Consider the following 16,987-nt stretch of genomic DNA (forward strand, 5'->3'; position numbering starts at 1 on the left):
GGTTAGCAGACTTTTTCTGTAAAGGGTTAGATTTTAAAAAAGTATATTTTTATTGATTTCAGAGAGAGGAAGAGAAAGGAAGAGAGAGAAACATGAATGATGAGAGAGAATCATTGATCAGCTGCATCCTACACATCCCCTACTGGGGATTAAGCTTGAAACCTGGGCATGTGTCCCAACCAGGAATCGAACCATGACCTCTTGGATCATGGATTGACGCTCAATCACTGAGCCACACCAGCCAGGATGGACACTTTTTCTTTAAGAAGAGGGAGTGAAGGAGTCAGAAGACTTTCACTGTACACACACACAGAGGAGATATAAATAGGCTTAAGTTTGGATCCCAGCTCTGCCATCTGGGAGCTGCAAGGGTGACTGTGCTCAAGTTACTGAATGGACTTTTCTGTTCTTTAGTTTGCCTCATTTGAATAATGGAGCAATAATACCAAACTCGCAGTTCTATTATGAAGTTTTAATGAAGTAGTATGTGTGAAGCATGAAGCAAATAATAGGGGCCCCTCAGTAAATGAATCCACCTGCCTGTTGATGGTACTTTTGTGTGCTTTTGCTGTTGATATCAGCATGTGTAGATTGTAGGGTATTAGAAATCTTTAGCAATACCTGGAAGGTATATAAAATGAGACGACTGCAAGGTGGATGGAATCGGATAGGATGAAAATGTACAAGGTAAAATTAGGAGGGGTTTCCCCTGGGGAACCTGACTGACAATGACGCTTTGACATGTTGATGGATTAAGCAATTGCCATCCTGGAAGCCCATCAACCTCCACCTGATGTGATCATCATTAAAGTCAATACCCAAACTTGGAAGACTGCAGGGCGAATTAGAAAGACTTAGTTGAACAAGCCACTTCATCTTCCTTCTACCAGTGTTCCAGATAACCCTGGTCCAGTCCTTTTAAGGAAGCAAAAATAATTGGTCTTTCATCCTACCACAATGTCTGAGTTCTAGTTCACTTGGCAATTGATCTGCTCTTTATCAGATTAACAAACTGACCTGAAAAATATCCCCAAATAATTTTCTTTTTTTTTGTCTAACTGCCAAAGTAACATTTATCTTCCTTTCCTCAATACATCTTGCTGAGAAGATTGCCAATCTGAACTCCAGAATGGTTCAACTCATGCCCTACTAATGAGTGTGCAGAGGAAAGAATCCTCTCAAGATTAGATATCTGGGAGGACTATTTTAGTCCTCAAAGCTTTCAAACAACCATACTCATCCCTCAGGTGGGGAAAATGCCAATAACAGGCAAGCACTCTCTTCCCCTTCATAGTTTTAGCACCTTTGGGCACTGTTACGTACCCCTAAGTAAGGGGTTGACCATGGGTTAGCTTTTGTCAAGAGTGTGACATTGGTTTCTACTGTTCTGTTGGACACATCCTCTTTTACAATCTCTTTCCTCAGTTGCAAGCTCTTGGGCAGAGACATGTAGTTACTCATTTATATCTTAGTATGAATTTTTAAAAAAATCCTTTCCCTGCTCCTCTCACACTAACTCATATACACACACTCCCTGAGGTTTGGGGTTTGAGGGTGAATTTTATTCTTTCCTTTTCCTTCCACCATGCCTCCTTTCCTTTCTGTTTTCAATGCAGAATTTAAAAACAAAATATTCTCTTTGTTTTGTTTTATTTTTTCCTTTTGCCTTTTTTTTGTTTTCTCTTTTTTTATCCCTATTTTTAATTATTCTCTTCTTGTAAAAAGATATCAGAAAGCAGATAGTCTAGTAAAGAAGGGAGTTTTGGATAGAGGAGCATCACCCCAAATTAAACCTCATTAGGAACTCTCTGCTTTATTAACTGGTTGTCACTATTTGACCCACAGGAAAAACATAGGAAGAAGTGGAGAAGAGACAGGAGACATGGAAATGATTGTGTATTTGGGTGTGTGTGTGGGTATAATTGTTAGTGTTCACAACAATCCAACCAAGCAGGTTGGATTAAAACTACTTTAGAAGTGACAAACCGAGGCTCAAAGGGGGTTAAGTAATTGTTCAAAGTCATAGAAGCAAGTGACTTCTTATAGGAGCTCAGGTACATGGGCCATCTCCTGTGCTTATTATTACCTAGTAAACCAGACTGACTTTTCCTTAATCAGGACTAACTGTCTCATCTGAAGCAGTGTAGCCAAAACACAGAGCAGACCAGTTATTTTCCCTGCACTGCAGCTTTCTCTGGATAGGAACTGAGGACTTGGGTTATCAAGGGAAAAAGTAGCAGCAGGACCAACCAAGTCTGTGACCATTTGTCCCTGAGTGAAACTCGGAAATACAACACCAATGTGTTTGAGTGAACTGAAGAGATGACCACCTTCTGCAATAAAGCAAGAGTCATCCATAGCTTTAGGGGGGACCAGGTTTGAAACAGGCTTCCAGAATAGTGGCTTCTGTTTAAAACCCTTGTACTAAAAACACCAAGGATATCTATAATCTCTGAGCCACAAGTTGCCAGTTCTCAGGGGAAGCAATAATCTTTCTCTAATGTAGACAGACATGGGATTTCGGGGGGAGAAAGCAGCAGTGGAATGTGAGTCAAAAGGCCTGATTTCTAGTTTTGGCTCTGCCTCAACTCATTGTGAGACTTTGGGCAATTCTCTTGACTCTTCAGACCCCAGATATCTCATTTGCAAAATAAAGAGATAGAGTTACATTATATTGAAGTTCTTGTCCAACCTTGTCTGTCTACTTTCTCTTGAAACAGTTCAGTAAAAATCTAAAGTTGTGAATCGTATATTTTCACCTGTATGAAAGATTATCCTGTCTCTCTTTCCCTCTCCAGCTCGTTTTTCTCTTCTCTCTCCCTTTCTTCACACCCCTTCCCCTGTCTCCTCCATCCCTCTTTCTCCCCAGGAAGCAGAATCTCAGTTCAGGGATTATTTGCTCCTGCCTCCAAAGCAAAAAGGGCCCTTGTATTCTTAAATTCAGTGTCCTCAGGAGACTCACATTGTACATACCACTTAAATCAAAGCTGTTTTTCTGCCTCTAATTCCTAGGTCTTCTAAGTTTCTACTTTTTCTTAGTTTTTCTTTTCCACCAAAGAGAGTATGGAACCCAAGAGCAGATATGTTGAAAAGACATTCAGGTTTCCGCAATGACTTCCCCTACAAACACCATGACCAACGCTCACCAAAATCCTTGGAGAGACACAGGGCGCGAGTGTTAAGATGGGGGAGTTTGTTTTATTCAAGCATTCAGAAATATTTCAGCTCAGCAGTTATCAGCCGAATGTGAAAATAATACCAGCGCCCAATACACAAATGCCTGCAGTGGCAGTTCCCGCAGCCTCTGATACTCACAGTTCAACCGCATTCCTGGGGAGGTCGGGGGGAATCTCTGTCACCTCGCTGTCCTGGCAGAGGAAAACCCTGTTAGAGCAGTGACAGATCCGATGATGACATCCTGAGCCCAAGCTCAGGAAGGCCAGCAAGGAGACCAGGAGCAAGGCCATGCTTATTTATCCATCCACCTGCTTTCCTCCTGCATTTGCAGAGAAAAATCTCTACAGATTTCAGAGGCTCCACTCGGCGCCTTTATGAGATCTGCCTCCAGGGTCACATGACCCAAGGCATGTTTTTTTTTTTTTGGTCACTCCAGGAGAATAGCAAAAGTCCTGTGTGCCCCAGTATTTTGGGAGCAAAATAAGCTATTCCCTCATTCTTCTTAATTGAGTTTCTTACACCCTGGTCCGAGGAAGATAGCAAGTAGAACTTCTGTGCATGTCTGGCATAGGCTTCATTATTTCACTGTAGAAGTGTCCCTGCTGGTCACCATTCTTTTCTCAACAGAGTGACATGATGACTTTCTCCAAAAAGAGACACAACCTACAATGTGCCACTAAGAGTGGACTGCGGGGACTTGTTCCAGTCTTGGCGTCAATGTCTTCCTCCAGCCCACTTGATATAACAGCAGAACTTCTGTGGTAGTCACCGGTCCTCTTTCCTCCTGTAATTAATGACCCGAGATGGTGTTGCTCAGAAGACAAGCTGCTAGTGTGCCCCAGGACAATCCGATCTCAGGAGGTGGGAGGCACTTCTGAGAGGGTTATCCCAGAGGTAATTGACCAATCTAAGGGACCTAAGGAATGGGCTGTTTTTAGTGGAGATTTGGTAAATGCTGGCAGTCCACGCCTATTGCACATTCTTTTTGACTTCTTTACACACTTTACACACTGCCTTCTGGAAGTTGACACCAATGAATTTACTTAATCTGTGCTCTTAACTTAGTTTTAAATGTTCCCTGTGGGTGACAATCCTGGCTCTTTTGTTGGCATTCACAGTCTCCTTGACGGTGAGGGATCTGAGGAACGTTTGACAACACTCAGTAAAGTGGTCTGCTACTTTCAACTCCAGAATCTATGAAGATTGAAAGGCAGAATATTCTCTAAGATCCTGCCTACAATCTGTCACTTGCTAAAATAAATTTCAGCATTATACTTAGGTAATTAGTTGCATAAAATTGAGTTATGAGAAACTGCTACATATGTAAATATCAATTATTCTCCTTCCCTCTCCCCTAATTTACCCAGGAATAATGACATGTCATGAATCAATTAAATTATCAATAAGGGGGAAACAGGAGCAAGTAAATTTTAGGATAAAGTTGCCTTTGTAGACACTGTTGGAAAGCTTTACAAAGCATTGCTGATGACCCAATATAATATCTCTAAAGATAATCCTTAAAATAATTGAGGATAGCTATTTTCTGTAATATGCTGATAAATGTTTGGTAATCAGCTTTTCAGAAAAAGTTCTTATTTGTGGTATTTGTTCATTTCCATGGTGTAAATTCTTCTGTCATAGTGTATATCAAACTACCAATGTGATGTCAACCAGCTTGTCAAATTCCTGCACATTTACCAGTCTGCACTTGGGAGCTGGTAAGAGCTGGACCTACCAGCGGCTCATTTGTGCCTCTCGAATCATCATCTCATTTGTCTAGGACTCAGTGGTCGGCAAACTCATTAGTCAACAGAGCCAAATATCAACAGTATAATGATTGAAATTTCTTTTGAGAGCCAAATTTTTTAAACTTAAACTATATAGGTAGGTACATTGTTATTAACTTAATTAGGGTACTCCTAAGATGGCCTTTGCTAAAAACGTCCTGAATCTGATTGAGGTACGTTCACTGAGGTCGATCCCTTCCAACTCTCCCTTCCTCAACTCATGCATGAATCGCGCCCCCGCTCCGCCCCCGGCGCTGTGTATCCCGTGGCCCGCCTGCACCGCGTCTCCTGTCGCCCAACCGACCAACACCCCCACTTCTTGTACCGCCACTTCTTCAAAATAGACTCGCCCAGGCTGAAAACCAACTTCTGAGCATGGGCCACGACGACGTTTCAATCACACTGTACTTGCGCGCCCGCATGTGGTATTTTGTGGAAGAGCCACACTCAAGGGGCCAAAGAGCCACATGTGGCTCATGAGCCGCGGTTTGCCGACCACTGGTCTAGGTAATGTCCAATTTCTTCCACCATTTCTTATCTGACAGAGCTTTGCTAGTTCTCCAGTTTATCTGGAGCTTCACTTTAGAACAATATCCAATATGGACTGCTTTAGCTCAAGGGTTGAAGCCTAAAATGTCGTTGTGGGTTGTTTCACACCACTGTGAGTTCTAGGAGCTTTGTGAGAGTTTGGCCAGACAGACACTGCGTTGGCTGTAAACATATATGGGTGCTCTCAGAAGCAGTTATCTAGAGTTGCACACTTCTCCTGCAGGGCAGAGAAATGGCTACTCCCACTGTAATCAGAGAATTGGGCAGAGCAATTGTGGCAACTGTTTGGCACTGGAATTGGATACAGAAGGGAGAAAACTTTCTCTAATATAAAAGGGAATCAGATGTGGAAAATGAGACTCTAACTACTTTCCAAGAGATTCGTGGTGATAAACCTGAATTAGACATCTTATTACTGAGAGTTCAGTCCTGAAAAATTGTGTGGCTACAGATCTTTTTTATCCCCTGTGAATCTTCCACCTGACCATCATCCTTTTGATTCTGTTACTAGCTTCCCTTACCTTTTTTTCATTTATTCTATTTCATGAAGAGCTTTCTTATGAGGCCATTTGCTCAGACTTCCCTGTAGATTTCCTAGAGATTAAAAAAAAAAGAATTATGCAAACATCAGGTGATGGTGAGTATGATTGTTATCTTAGGAATTCTCTTGGGAACGTATAATTTAGGAGTTCAAGGTTCCTTTTAGCTTCCTGATTTCATAAATTAAAGTTTGTTTCTCAGACCTCAAGATGAGGTAGGAGCATGTACTTGCACCACTGGAGGGTGAAGTGCAACTTTTATTCCAGGGACTCCGATGGTCTCACACAACTGTGTTCAGCTCTTCATTATGGAAGATTTGTCACAGGTCAGAAATTTGAAATGGCTTATAAATAAATGTGAAAAATTAATTTCCAAGCCAATTTTCCTTTCAGGGCAGTCATGTAAAAATAGGGCCTCTGGGGTCAGTGGGAGAACACCCTGTGTTTGCTGGCTGGGCAGAAAGCTTTCCTAATGATAGAGCAAGTAGCCACATCTATCTTTTTTTAATTTTTAATAATAAAAATGCAATATGATAATTAGGCCAGATGTCCTTCCAGACAAAGCCAGGGCTGCAGGGAAGCCCGAGTCCTGGGTGCCAGAGGGAAGCCGGTGCTGGCAGCAGGGGGAAGGAAGGCCTACTCTTGCATGAATTTCGTGCATTGGGCCTCTAGTAAAGAATAAAATCCTACAAGCAGGACTGTAAAATGAAGTGAGGTAGAAACATTTTATTAGAGACTCTTTTGACAAAAGGAAACTAAGTTTAAAGACTAGAAGACGATTGTTCCTCTCATATGTTGAGTCAGTTAGGTTTTGACACTTTACAACCAACCCCAAATTTTAGTCTTAAAACAACCAGTTGTTTTATTCATGACTCTCAGGGTTAGCAGTTAGGTCTGGGTTCAGTTGAGTGGTCCTGGATTTGGCCCAGGTCACTCATGTGTCTGTGGTCAGCTATTGGTCAGTTGGGATGTGCTGGTCCGAGATGGCTTCAGCTGGGATGGGTTAGATCTGCGCCACATAATCACTCATCCCCCAGGAGGCTAGTTTGGTGCTGTTCACATGGTGGCCTTCCAAGAGGCTCAGAACTGGCAAACTGTAACTTCTGTTGGAATCTGTTGGTCACACCAAGTCACAAGTCTGATCAGACTCAAGGGCTGGGGACACAGACACTGCCTCTTGATGAGAGGAACACAACAGCTAAGAGGAATGCAATGGCTAAGTGGTGTGCTCACATAGGTCTAAAGAATTGCAGCCACTTTTCCAACATTTACTGCAGGTGCATAAGCATTCAGAGAGGACATCGTCGTCATTGCTAGGTATTTTTATCCTGTTTTTCTTGTTGTTTTCCAAAGTACAAGTTAGGCCAACTAATAGAGATGCTGACAATGATAATGTTTTTTTTTTAAATATATTTTATTGATTTTTTACAGAGAGGAAGGGAGAGAGATAGAGTTAGAAACATCGATGAGAGAGATACATCGATCAGCTGCCTCCTGCACATCCCCCACTGGGGATGTGCCTGAAACCAAGGTACATGCCCTTGACTGGAATCGAACCTGGGGCCCCTCAGTCCGCAGGCCGACTCTCTATCCACTGAGCCAAACTGGCTTCGGCTGATAATGTTAAAGATTCATTTTCAGCCTTTAGTAGTGTGTTCCATTATTAACTGAGCATCTTGCTACCCCAGGAGGAAAAATAATGTAGGCTGGTCTTTTTAAAACTATCTATAATAATAAAAGCATAATATGCTAATTAGATCAGACAGGCGAACAACCTTCTGGATGAAGCCGGGGGTGTGAGGGCCAAGGCAAGCCACCGCGGCTGTGAGAGCCAAGCCCCTTGCACAAATTGTGTGCATCAGGCCTCTTAGTGATGTTATAAAATGGCCAAAGATATATATTCTCCATTCATAAATTCATATTTTGTATCCTTATATTTATTTTTTTAAACAAATTCTTTTTCTCTTTTTATACATTATCATGCTGTAATTTCAGCTGTTCATGTGAATCTAATGTACCCTTGCTAAAATATTATAGACCTTAATGTAGTATACTGTAAGACTTATGGCAGGAATAAAAATTCCTTATGATATGACAAGAGCATAAAAATCTAGCTTCTGAATTTTTTAGTAAAATATGATAATTTTTCATTTCAAGCAGCATTCTGGAATCCTCTCAACTCCAGCATATCACTCCTTCCTTTGCTGGCCTGTGGAGTAGGTAATGCAGACCATCAGCTGTGTAGTACCTTGAAGGATGCTCCTCTGGACCACGTCCCCATCACCCTGAATACTGTCACGTGCTCTCAGCCTCCACTGCCAGTGCCCAATAAACTTATCCTCACAGGGTCAAGCACTCATAAAAAAAGCCTAAATAAAGCCCAACATAAAAAAATAAGCATAACAGGAACTATATTTAGTATTATAATATTATCCAATTATAGTTCCTGTTATGCTTATTTTTTATGTTAGGCTTTATTTATCGATATTTTGTTGTTCTATCATGTAATTAGTAGGGAGAACTTAGATGGGGCATTACCTATGAGCCTAGCACACCAGCTCCACAACCAGTCATATGTGGCCTGATGGGCCATAGCACACTTTTTGCATATTGAGACAGGACAGTCATTTTGGCCGTAATGTTAATGAACCCTCTTGGGTTGGGGTGTGTACGAACTAAACACCTCCACCAGTGACCCTGCACGAGCACTCAGGATGGATGCCAGTGATGAGTGCTTGACCCGATGAGGGTAAGTTTATTGGGCACTGGCAGTGGAGGCTGAGAGCACGGACAGTAGTCAGAGTGATGGGGATGTGGTCCAGAGGAGCATCCTTCAAGACACCACCCAGCTGATGGTCTGCATTACCTATTCTTGCAGGCCAGCAAAGGAAGGAGTGGTATGCTGGAGTTGGGAGACCGGGCTCTGGTCATAGCTTTGTCACTACTGTGGCATCTCAGGAGATTTTTATTCATCTGGAAGTCAGTGTCCTCTTCTCTAAAATGTGAATTCACACAGTTAGCGTACAAGGCTCCCATGAAGACAGGATGAGATGCACATGTAAAAGCACATGAGAGACTGGTACGAACGTGATATTCTTCTCGTTGCTCTTGTGAAAGGAAAAAGTAAACTACTCATCTTGGAAGAGTGACTCTTCTTAATGACAGTTTTCCAGTTTGTTTATGGAACTGATATGTGGACAACTTCTGTCACATGATTGTTCCAAACTGCCTGCCACTGGCCATGCCTGAGCCAGGTATCATAAACCATTGGTAACAGGTCCATTCACTGACCCTGTCTCTCCTCTTAGACCCTTTCTCCCACTCAGGACATGAGGAGTTCAAGGCTGACCTGTGTGGGCAGAGACATGATGTACCCTCCCTGCCTTGCCCTTGACCACTTTATGAAGTCCACAGCCAAATTTATATCAACAAAAATGTTACTCTGAAGACTGTTAGGTGAAGGAAGGCATTTTTGTAAGCTTGATGGGCAATTGGGTGATGCTTTTGAGCAAACAAAGTGGGTTTTGAAATTCTTGTGCTAGTGTAATTTCTCAGAAAGGGACACAGAAAGTCTCAAGCTCTTTAAAAACAAAATAGAGATAATCCAAATCACATTTGAGTCACTGGGTCTCTGTTTTGTTGCCCAACATTTCCAGGTTTCAGATTAAGCGGAGATTGAGAGGGTGCAGGTTTGGGAGTTGGAGTGCACTGATATGAAGGCAGGGGCTGGGGGAAGTGGGGTGGTGGTTTGATCATGGGAAGTTTCATAGAAATTCAAGGCAAATGAATGTTCTCAGGAATGCTTGTAGTAAAGCCATATTAATATAAACCAACATCTGATATCAGCCAAAACGTTTAGCACCAGGAGTTGGTGAGTACCAAAGTCTAGGAATCTGCCCCTTGCCTTGAGGAGCTTAAACATTTTGTTATGACAACATAACTACAGCATATGAGGTTCTTTACTTCATAGGAATATAAGTGAGAATTAATGTATTGCATTATAGTTAATTACAAGCTATATATGCCATAGTGCTTGAGGAAACATTGGCTTATAAGCCAAGTCTCCATAGCAGTAAAATTAAAGTAGATTTGGCATTTTTCTGGCTTATCTGGTTCTTGTACCCACTAGACCTCTCAATTGTATACATATGTATTTTAAATATGTATATAAATGTTAAATATGTATACATATGCAGTATATACACATATTCAAATCAAATAGCACCTTGGGGTGGGGTATCTGTTTATGAAAGCATGAATTTCAGTTGCCAGCAACACAGCACTGGAAACTGAAAACCCAAGGTCTATTTTCTGTTTTTATTCTTCGGAATGAGGAAAAGTAATGCCAACATTCCATTATTTTTGAACATAGTTAAAGAAAAGAGAAGCAGTGAAATTTCACAGCTTTCAAAGAATAATTTATGTTGACTCCACATAGGGCCTCATGCCTTTGCCTCACAAGACGTCCCCTTCTCTGTGGATGCTGAGGCAACCCTGGTGCCTTGATGCCTTGTAGGGCCAGGGGAAGAGCCGGCATGGCCAGCCAGGAGTGTGCACCGGGCTTGGGAGGCATTTGATTAACCGCTCAGCAATGAACTGAAGGACGGCTTTGTGCCTTGCACTCTGAAACACTGGGTGCTGTGGGCAAACTGAGGTATAAAAGGAAGACTGCCCTCAAGGGATTTGCTGGCACCCAGGACCCATGGGAAGGAGGCTATACAAATAGGGGCCCATGTACAAGATATGGAGAGTCATCTACTAAATTGTTCCAAATTCAGATTTAGGCTAAGAAAACAGCTTCCATTTATCTTGTGCTAATTTTGCACTAGAGCCCAGCTTAAATGCTTTACTTACGTAATCTCTGATCCTTATACCAATGCTGCAAGGCAACTCTGATTATCCTCATTTTGTGGATGGAAAACCTGAGGCTTAGAGAGGTAGAGTGAATCAGCTCAGGTCACATAGCTGGTAACTGTTTAGCCCAGAATTAAAATACAAGTGCCAGGGCTCCAAAGCCAGCACCCCTCTGTGTAGGTGCAGCACTGCCTTGGGACGCTGGGCAGCCAGGAGAGGGGGCCAATGGGAAGTGGCTGGCTGAGGCTGGGTGACTGGCCGGCAGAGGAGAGAGCCCCTCCCTCTGTTGTCTTTGTGACCCTGGAGGTGGTGGTCCCTTATTTGTTTCTGCTGAATGGTCTTGCTGAGTCACTCCAACCTTACTGTGGCCAAATAACCTGCATCCATGTGCTTTTTGTCTTTTTATTTTTGTGGCTCTGACTTAGCTGGAAATAGTTTAGTTTAATGTTAGTTTTTACAGTAAGTTTTAAAAGAAAACATGTAATGTATCATGTAAATTAGAATACTTATGAGTAAAAGGAGACTCTGTTAGTAATTATGCCAGCACTATCCTGGGCACCAGAGTCTTATGATCACCCTACCAGTGTGGGATCAAGGGATACCTTTAACATGGAAATTAGTCAAGAACATCTTCAGGACAGGGAGAAGCCAAATGGAAATGAATGTTACCCACTGCAGCAAAGGCTATCTCCTATGTCAGTGGTCGGCAAACTGCGGCTCGTGAGCCACATGCGGCTCTTTGGCCCCTTGAGTGTGGCTCTTCCACAAAATACCACATGCGGGCGCGCACATACAGTGTGATTAAAACTTCGTGGCCCATGCTCAGAATTTGGTATTTTGTGGAAGAGCCATACTCAAGGGGCCAAAGAGCCGCATGTGGCTCGTGAGCTGCAGATTGCCGGCCACTATATGTGATTTGGGGTGTGCATTTGGGCAACTCAGTCCCCCAACCTGAACTCATCCCATTAGGAGCCAAGGCAGTTCTGATTTCCCATGTCAGAGTGACATTGTTATGTGGAAACCTCTTGCTTACTGCCAAAGTTAGTGGATTTGGACTGTCCTAACATATAAGAAGTAAAGAACTTATTCTTGAAGATCTTTTAACACTTTTACCTCAAATTTATAAATTGGCCCATACTAGGAAACATTGGAGTTTCTTTTAACAGGGAATCTAACCAAAGGCATTGCAATAATCTGAAAAATATCACATATTGCAGGTCTGAAGCTTCAAAAGAACAGGTGAGGAGTAGGGAAGGCGGTGGGGAGGGAAGAAAGGGGGAAGGGAGAGAGGGAGCACAGTCTAGAATGTCTTGAAGCCAAAAGATCCAGCAACACCTTCCAGTGTGATAGTGGACTTCCAGCCCAGGCCACTCCTCTTTTCAGTCCCTGACCCTCTTGTCTTTGTGCTGACACATGGATGTTCATTCATGACAGCATCATTGATCAAATGACATGTTGTTTTGTGTTATGTCTAGAAATAAAGAAACATAAAAATGCTTCTTGGATTAACTTGACAGTATCAGTTTAGATAGTGGCTTCCAGGCCTAAGTCTTTCCGAGGATAAGAGAAAGATTTCCTTTGCTTAAAACATGAGTGATTTTCATCGCTAATGCCAAAAATGAAAAGTGATGCTTTCTCTGAGGTCAGGTTCCTCAACAATTTCTATCAAACTACCTTTACTGGGTGGACGGGTGGGCAAGGGGGAGAGTTTTCCAGAGAGATCCTCAGTAAAAAACATTTCTTTGGAGTGTCTTATTTTATATTATAAATCCATGCAAATTTTATTTTCTATTTTTATAATACAGCTATTTGATTTACTGACAGATTTTATAAAATACCTTTAATAAGAGGTATATGCAAAGGAATTACTCTTTTATTATGCAGTTTCACATCACTGCTGACCACAGTTTCCAGTTTGAGAACGAGGGAATAAAACTACCCCACAGCAGCTGGCAGCTGGGAGGAGTTCATTATTTTGGGAATCATTGATTTTCAACCTTTTTCATCTCATGACACACATAAACTAATTACTTAAATTCTGCTGCACACCAAACTCATCAGAAAATTATATTGTGTATATGTTGAACTTCTACAGTTAAGGGAACCAAGCAGTCTTAGCCCCAGTGATCAGCTAATTTCCCTCATTCACAGAGACTACTTCTTTCAAACATAAGAGAGTGTGCTGATCAAGGTCTCAGAAGCCACCTCAAGAGCAGTCAATGCTGTCTGATTGTTATATGTGGTGAGTCATTTAAAACCTTTCAATAACTTGTCAATACTTGAACAATGTCGAGAGAGAGAGAGGTGGGAAGAGAAATGGCTTTTTCCAAATCTGACACTTGCTTGGTTTTGCCTCTTCAGTCAGAAATCATGTTTTTCGATTTTTCTGTGTGAACGGTGATCTTTCTTCATGAGACATAATGCATGAAGTGGCTTTCCATCAATCTCTGCTGTAGGAATCCTGGCTGCTGCCATCGGCCCAGGGGACCCAAGGAAGAAGCTAAAGCTACCTTGCCATGTTGATGGGAAAGAACACAGTGGCTGAAATTCAGAGTACAACCTTCCTCTTCCTTAGTAGTAGATGAAGTTGGTTATGAGATACCCTCTCTGCTCCTTTTTGGCATTCAGTTCACAGAGATTCATTTTTTCATTTGCACACCTCTGATGTTTTAACACATGTTAATTTATTTCTCTTTTGTTATATCCATTCATTTACTGTATAAAGACTGGGATTAACCACAGTTCCCAGGGAGCAACCCCTGCCTCCCAGAGGCCTGTGACTAACTGGCTTCTGCTGGGTCGTTGCCCGTTGATTTGGGTTAGCCAATGTCTGGTTATAGAGGAGGAACATTTTGAGGCACCAAGTGCTTTCTTCTTATAACAGGTTACAAACCTGAAATGGCTACTCATACTTTGACCTCCTACTGTTAAAAGGCAATCTTCCCAACTTGCCCACCATCCTCTCATCCTCACAACATACACACAAAGATGACCACCCACTAGAACTTCGAAGGCAGAAGCCATGTTCTATTGGCCTTTGTACCTCCAATTCCAGGTATTGCGCCTGGTACATCCAAATGATAAATGCAGCTGTGGAGCTCAAAATCCTAATTGTGGTTCATGACCCAAGTTTTAGGAAAGCCAATTTTTCTCCCAAGTTTATCTTCCAAGAGGGTCCCCAATAAATGCTTTGAATCTCGGTAGTTACTTGTTACTTTGCCCACCAACTCAGTTCCAAATCATTGCTGCCCCCAAATGCCACATCACCGAGTTACCTTATAATTTACTTCTCCATGCTGCTGGCTCCTCCTTTATTAAGGATGACACTGTCTCCTCCATCAGGCCTTCAAAAGCACAGCTAAGGCAGGCTCATTACAGAATGCTGGTGGGATAATGGAGGGACAGCCCCAAGTTTAATATGCAGGGTCATAAGTAGTGGTCACTCCTGGGACCACCCCCTTTCCCCTCAGGCACTAGTCCCTGAGTCTGGAGAGAGTTTTATCCCCTCTCAAATGCAAACACCCTTCTGTTTCAAGGAAACTCTAGAAAAGGCATTTGAAATAGTCAGCAATATATTTCCCCAAGTTTGGAGTATTCTAGTTTAAATAATGCCATTTGAGGAGCATTAATTATTAATCCTACTTTAGGACAGTTATCTAAATCTTTAAGGGCCCAGTGTGGCTTACGATGAATGGACCCAATTTACCCAGCTAAAAATATGTGAACTTCAGCTTGCACCATCTGCATTCACATTTGTGAGAAAATCAGTGTTCTCTGAGAACTGTCAATTTCTCCCAAACCAAGAAAGTCTATTTCTAAATTATCTAGCAATTCCCAAATAGCTATTTTTCCATTAAAATAAAATCAAAACATTTAAAGTTTGTCTTCATTGATATTTCATTACATAAGTATCTTATTAATTAACAAATAAATTTTAGAGTCTTGTGACTAAAAAAAAATTTATTAATGGTTTTTTCCCAAACCAATGGCACATAGAACAAATGGCAATGGCCAGAGAAGTTAATCTAAAATATTGCATCATCATCAGTATTGTTGTTGTTTCAGTTCTGTTCATAGAATAAGAGGGTTCTAATATCATGGGCAAAATGGCTCTTGCTTGAATTTTCCCTTTGTTCTTGTGCTCCTTCCTTCCTCTCCAGTCATAGTAATAACACAGGAGCCCCTGCTGCTACTAAGTGGGTAGATCTGGTACTCAGATGATGTAGTGTGTTTTAATGAGAACAGGATGAACCAGGAGCCAGGAATCATGGGGTTCACATTCTAGATCTGTAACTCCTTCTCTCAGTGATATTGGACAAGTCAATTTTTTGTGCTATAATTTCCTCATCCATTCAAAAAGAGTGATAAAGATTGTCTTCTTATAAGGTAGAACGAAACAAGTCGATCTAGGACTCAGGGCTGTTACTTCCCTTACATCAGTACCTCAAATGGATAAACCTGGGTGGTGGAAACAGGAGTCTCTATGTGTGTGGGCGGGGCATATAGAAACTGGAGCCCTGGCCCCTTTGGCTCAGTGTTTAGAGCATTGGCCTGCACACTGAAGGGTCTTGGGTTCAATTCCCGATCAAGGGCAGGGTTGCAGGGTTGCAGGCTTGATCTACCACCTGGTAGGGGCGCATGCAGGAGGCAACCAATCCATGTGTCTCTCTTACATCAAAGTTTCTCTCTCTCCCATCTCCCTTCTACTTTCTAAAAGCAATGGGAAAAATATTCTTGGGTTAGGATTAAAAAAAGAAGAAGGAACTGGAATGTGCGGCTTCATTTAGGGTCCAGTAGAAAAAGCCTGAGAGGTGACTCTAGGACCAAGTTTTTCTAATAGCAGAGAATCCTTGAAAGAGCTGTGCACTCCCTACACTCTGGATGCTGGGAAATCAGCAGCCATGGCTCCTATTTCCCAAATTGGATCCCATGGGCAAATTTTCAACAGTCCAAATATCTCATAAAAGGATTTTTAAGTTTGTGTTGCATTTCAACGGTAATCTGATAAATTAGCAGGCATATTTTGAATCACTATAAGATTATCATTCTAAGAACTGCCACACAATCTCCATGTGGACATTTGCACTTGTTTTTATAAATTTAATTTTACTAAGGGAAGATCAAATGACTTCAGGGAGTGATGCACTAATAAAAGTATCAGAGGAAGAAATATAATGGGAGATCTGAGCTATCAGAGAGCAAAAGGGTCCATGGCCTGTATGCACATCAGACTCAAAACAATATGCTCCCCAGCAGGCACTCCCAAATTGCACAGACATCCATAGAGCCCGCCTTTGAACATGCCAGTCACTGCTCATTCACTGCAAGCATGGCCAAGCACATGAAATGAGACCTGCCTCTGGCAATCAGGGTTATTTAATGAAAATTTTAATAATGCTGCAATCATAACCTTCTTTTCAAGTAAACAAGACAGCATTACACAATTATCAAAAGACAATTAAAATTGACACTTGAAGATTGTTTGTTGGCAGTGTTCTGGAAACATGCGAGATCTATTTATTATGAACCTGCAAGCAAAGCTTTGAAATAATTAATAACATACTTATGCTAACAGGCAATATCTGAATTACTGAAGCCAAAATGCATTTCAAAAAATTACTAAATACAGAAACTAACCTGAGATTCATTTTTCTCTTATTAAAACCCACACTGACAATCTAGTTTCAGCAGAATAACATCCTTCAACTCATTGAATTCGTGTTTTTAATTCTAATTTTATTGGTCTTACAGTGTAGTTATTAAATGTTTGTAATATATGTTTGATGTTGGTTTCATAATTTTAGGAGGAGTTTATAGCAAATTTTATTTTTTTTGCACTTTATCTACACTAATAAAAGAGAAACATGGTAATTAGCGTACGACCGCTACCCTTCCCATTGGCTAATCAGGGAGATATGCAAATTAACTGACAGCCAAGATGGCGGCCGGCAGCCAGGCAGCTTAAAGCTAACATGAGGCTTGCTTCCTTCAGTGACGGAGGAAACCAACGTTCCCCGCCTGCCTTGCAGGCCTCTGAGCCTGCAGTTTGAACATTGTAACAAACATAGAAGCTAAAAAAAA

General features: G+C 41.7%; 1 protein-coding gene across 1 annotated transcript in view; it reads right to left on the reverse strand.

Annotated features, from left to right (window-relative positions):
• The window catches only part of FSHR (follicle stimulating hormone receptor), a 136,623-nt gene extending 133,059 nt beyond the window's left edge, over positions 1 to 3,564 (reverse strand). The window contains exon 1 of the mRNA XM_005864852.2: positions 3,316 to 3,564. Within this exon, the coding sequence (XP_005864914.1) occupies positions 3,316 to 3,467 (152 nt within the window). The 5' untranslated portion in view covers positions 3,468 to 3,564. The remainder of the gene's footprint in view (positions 1 to 3,315) is intronic.
• Between the last annotated feature and the right edge of the window lie 13,423 nt (positions 3,565 to 16,987).

Source organism: Myotis brandtii, unplaced genomic scaffold (assembly GCF_000412655.1).
Source record: "Myotis brandtii unplaced genomic scaffold, ASM41265v1 scaffold191, whole genome shotgun sequence".
Classification (NCBI taxonomy): Eukaryota; Metazoa; Chordata; class Mammalia; order Chiroptera; family Vespertilionidae; genus Myotis; species Myotis brandtii.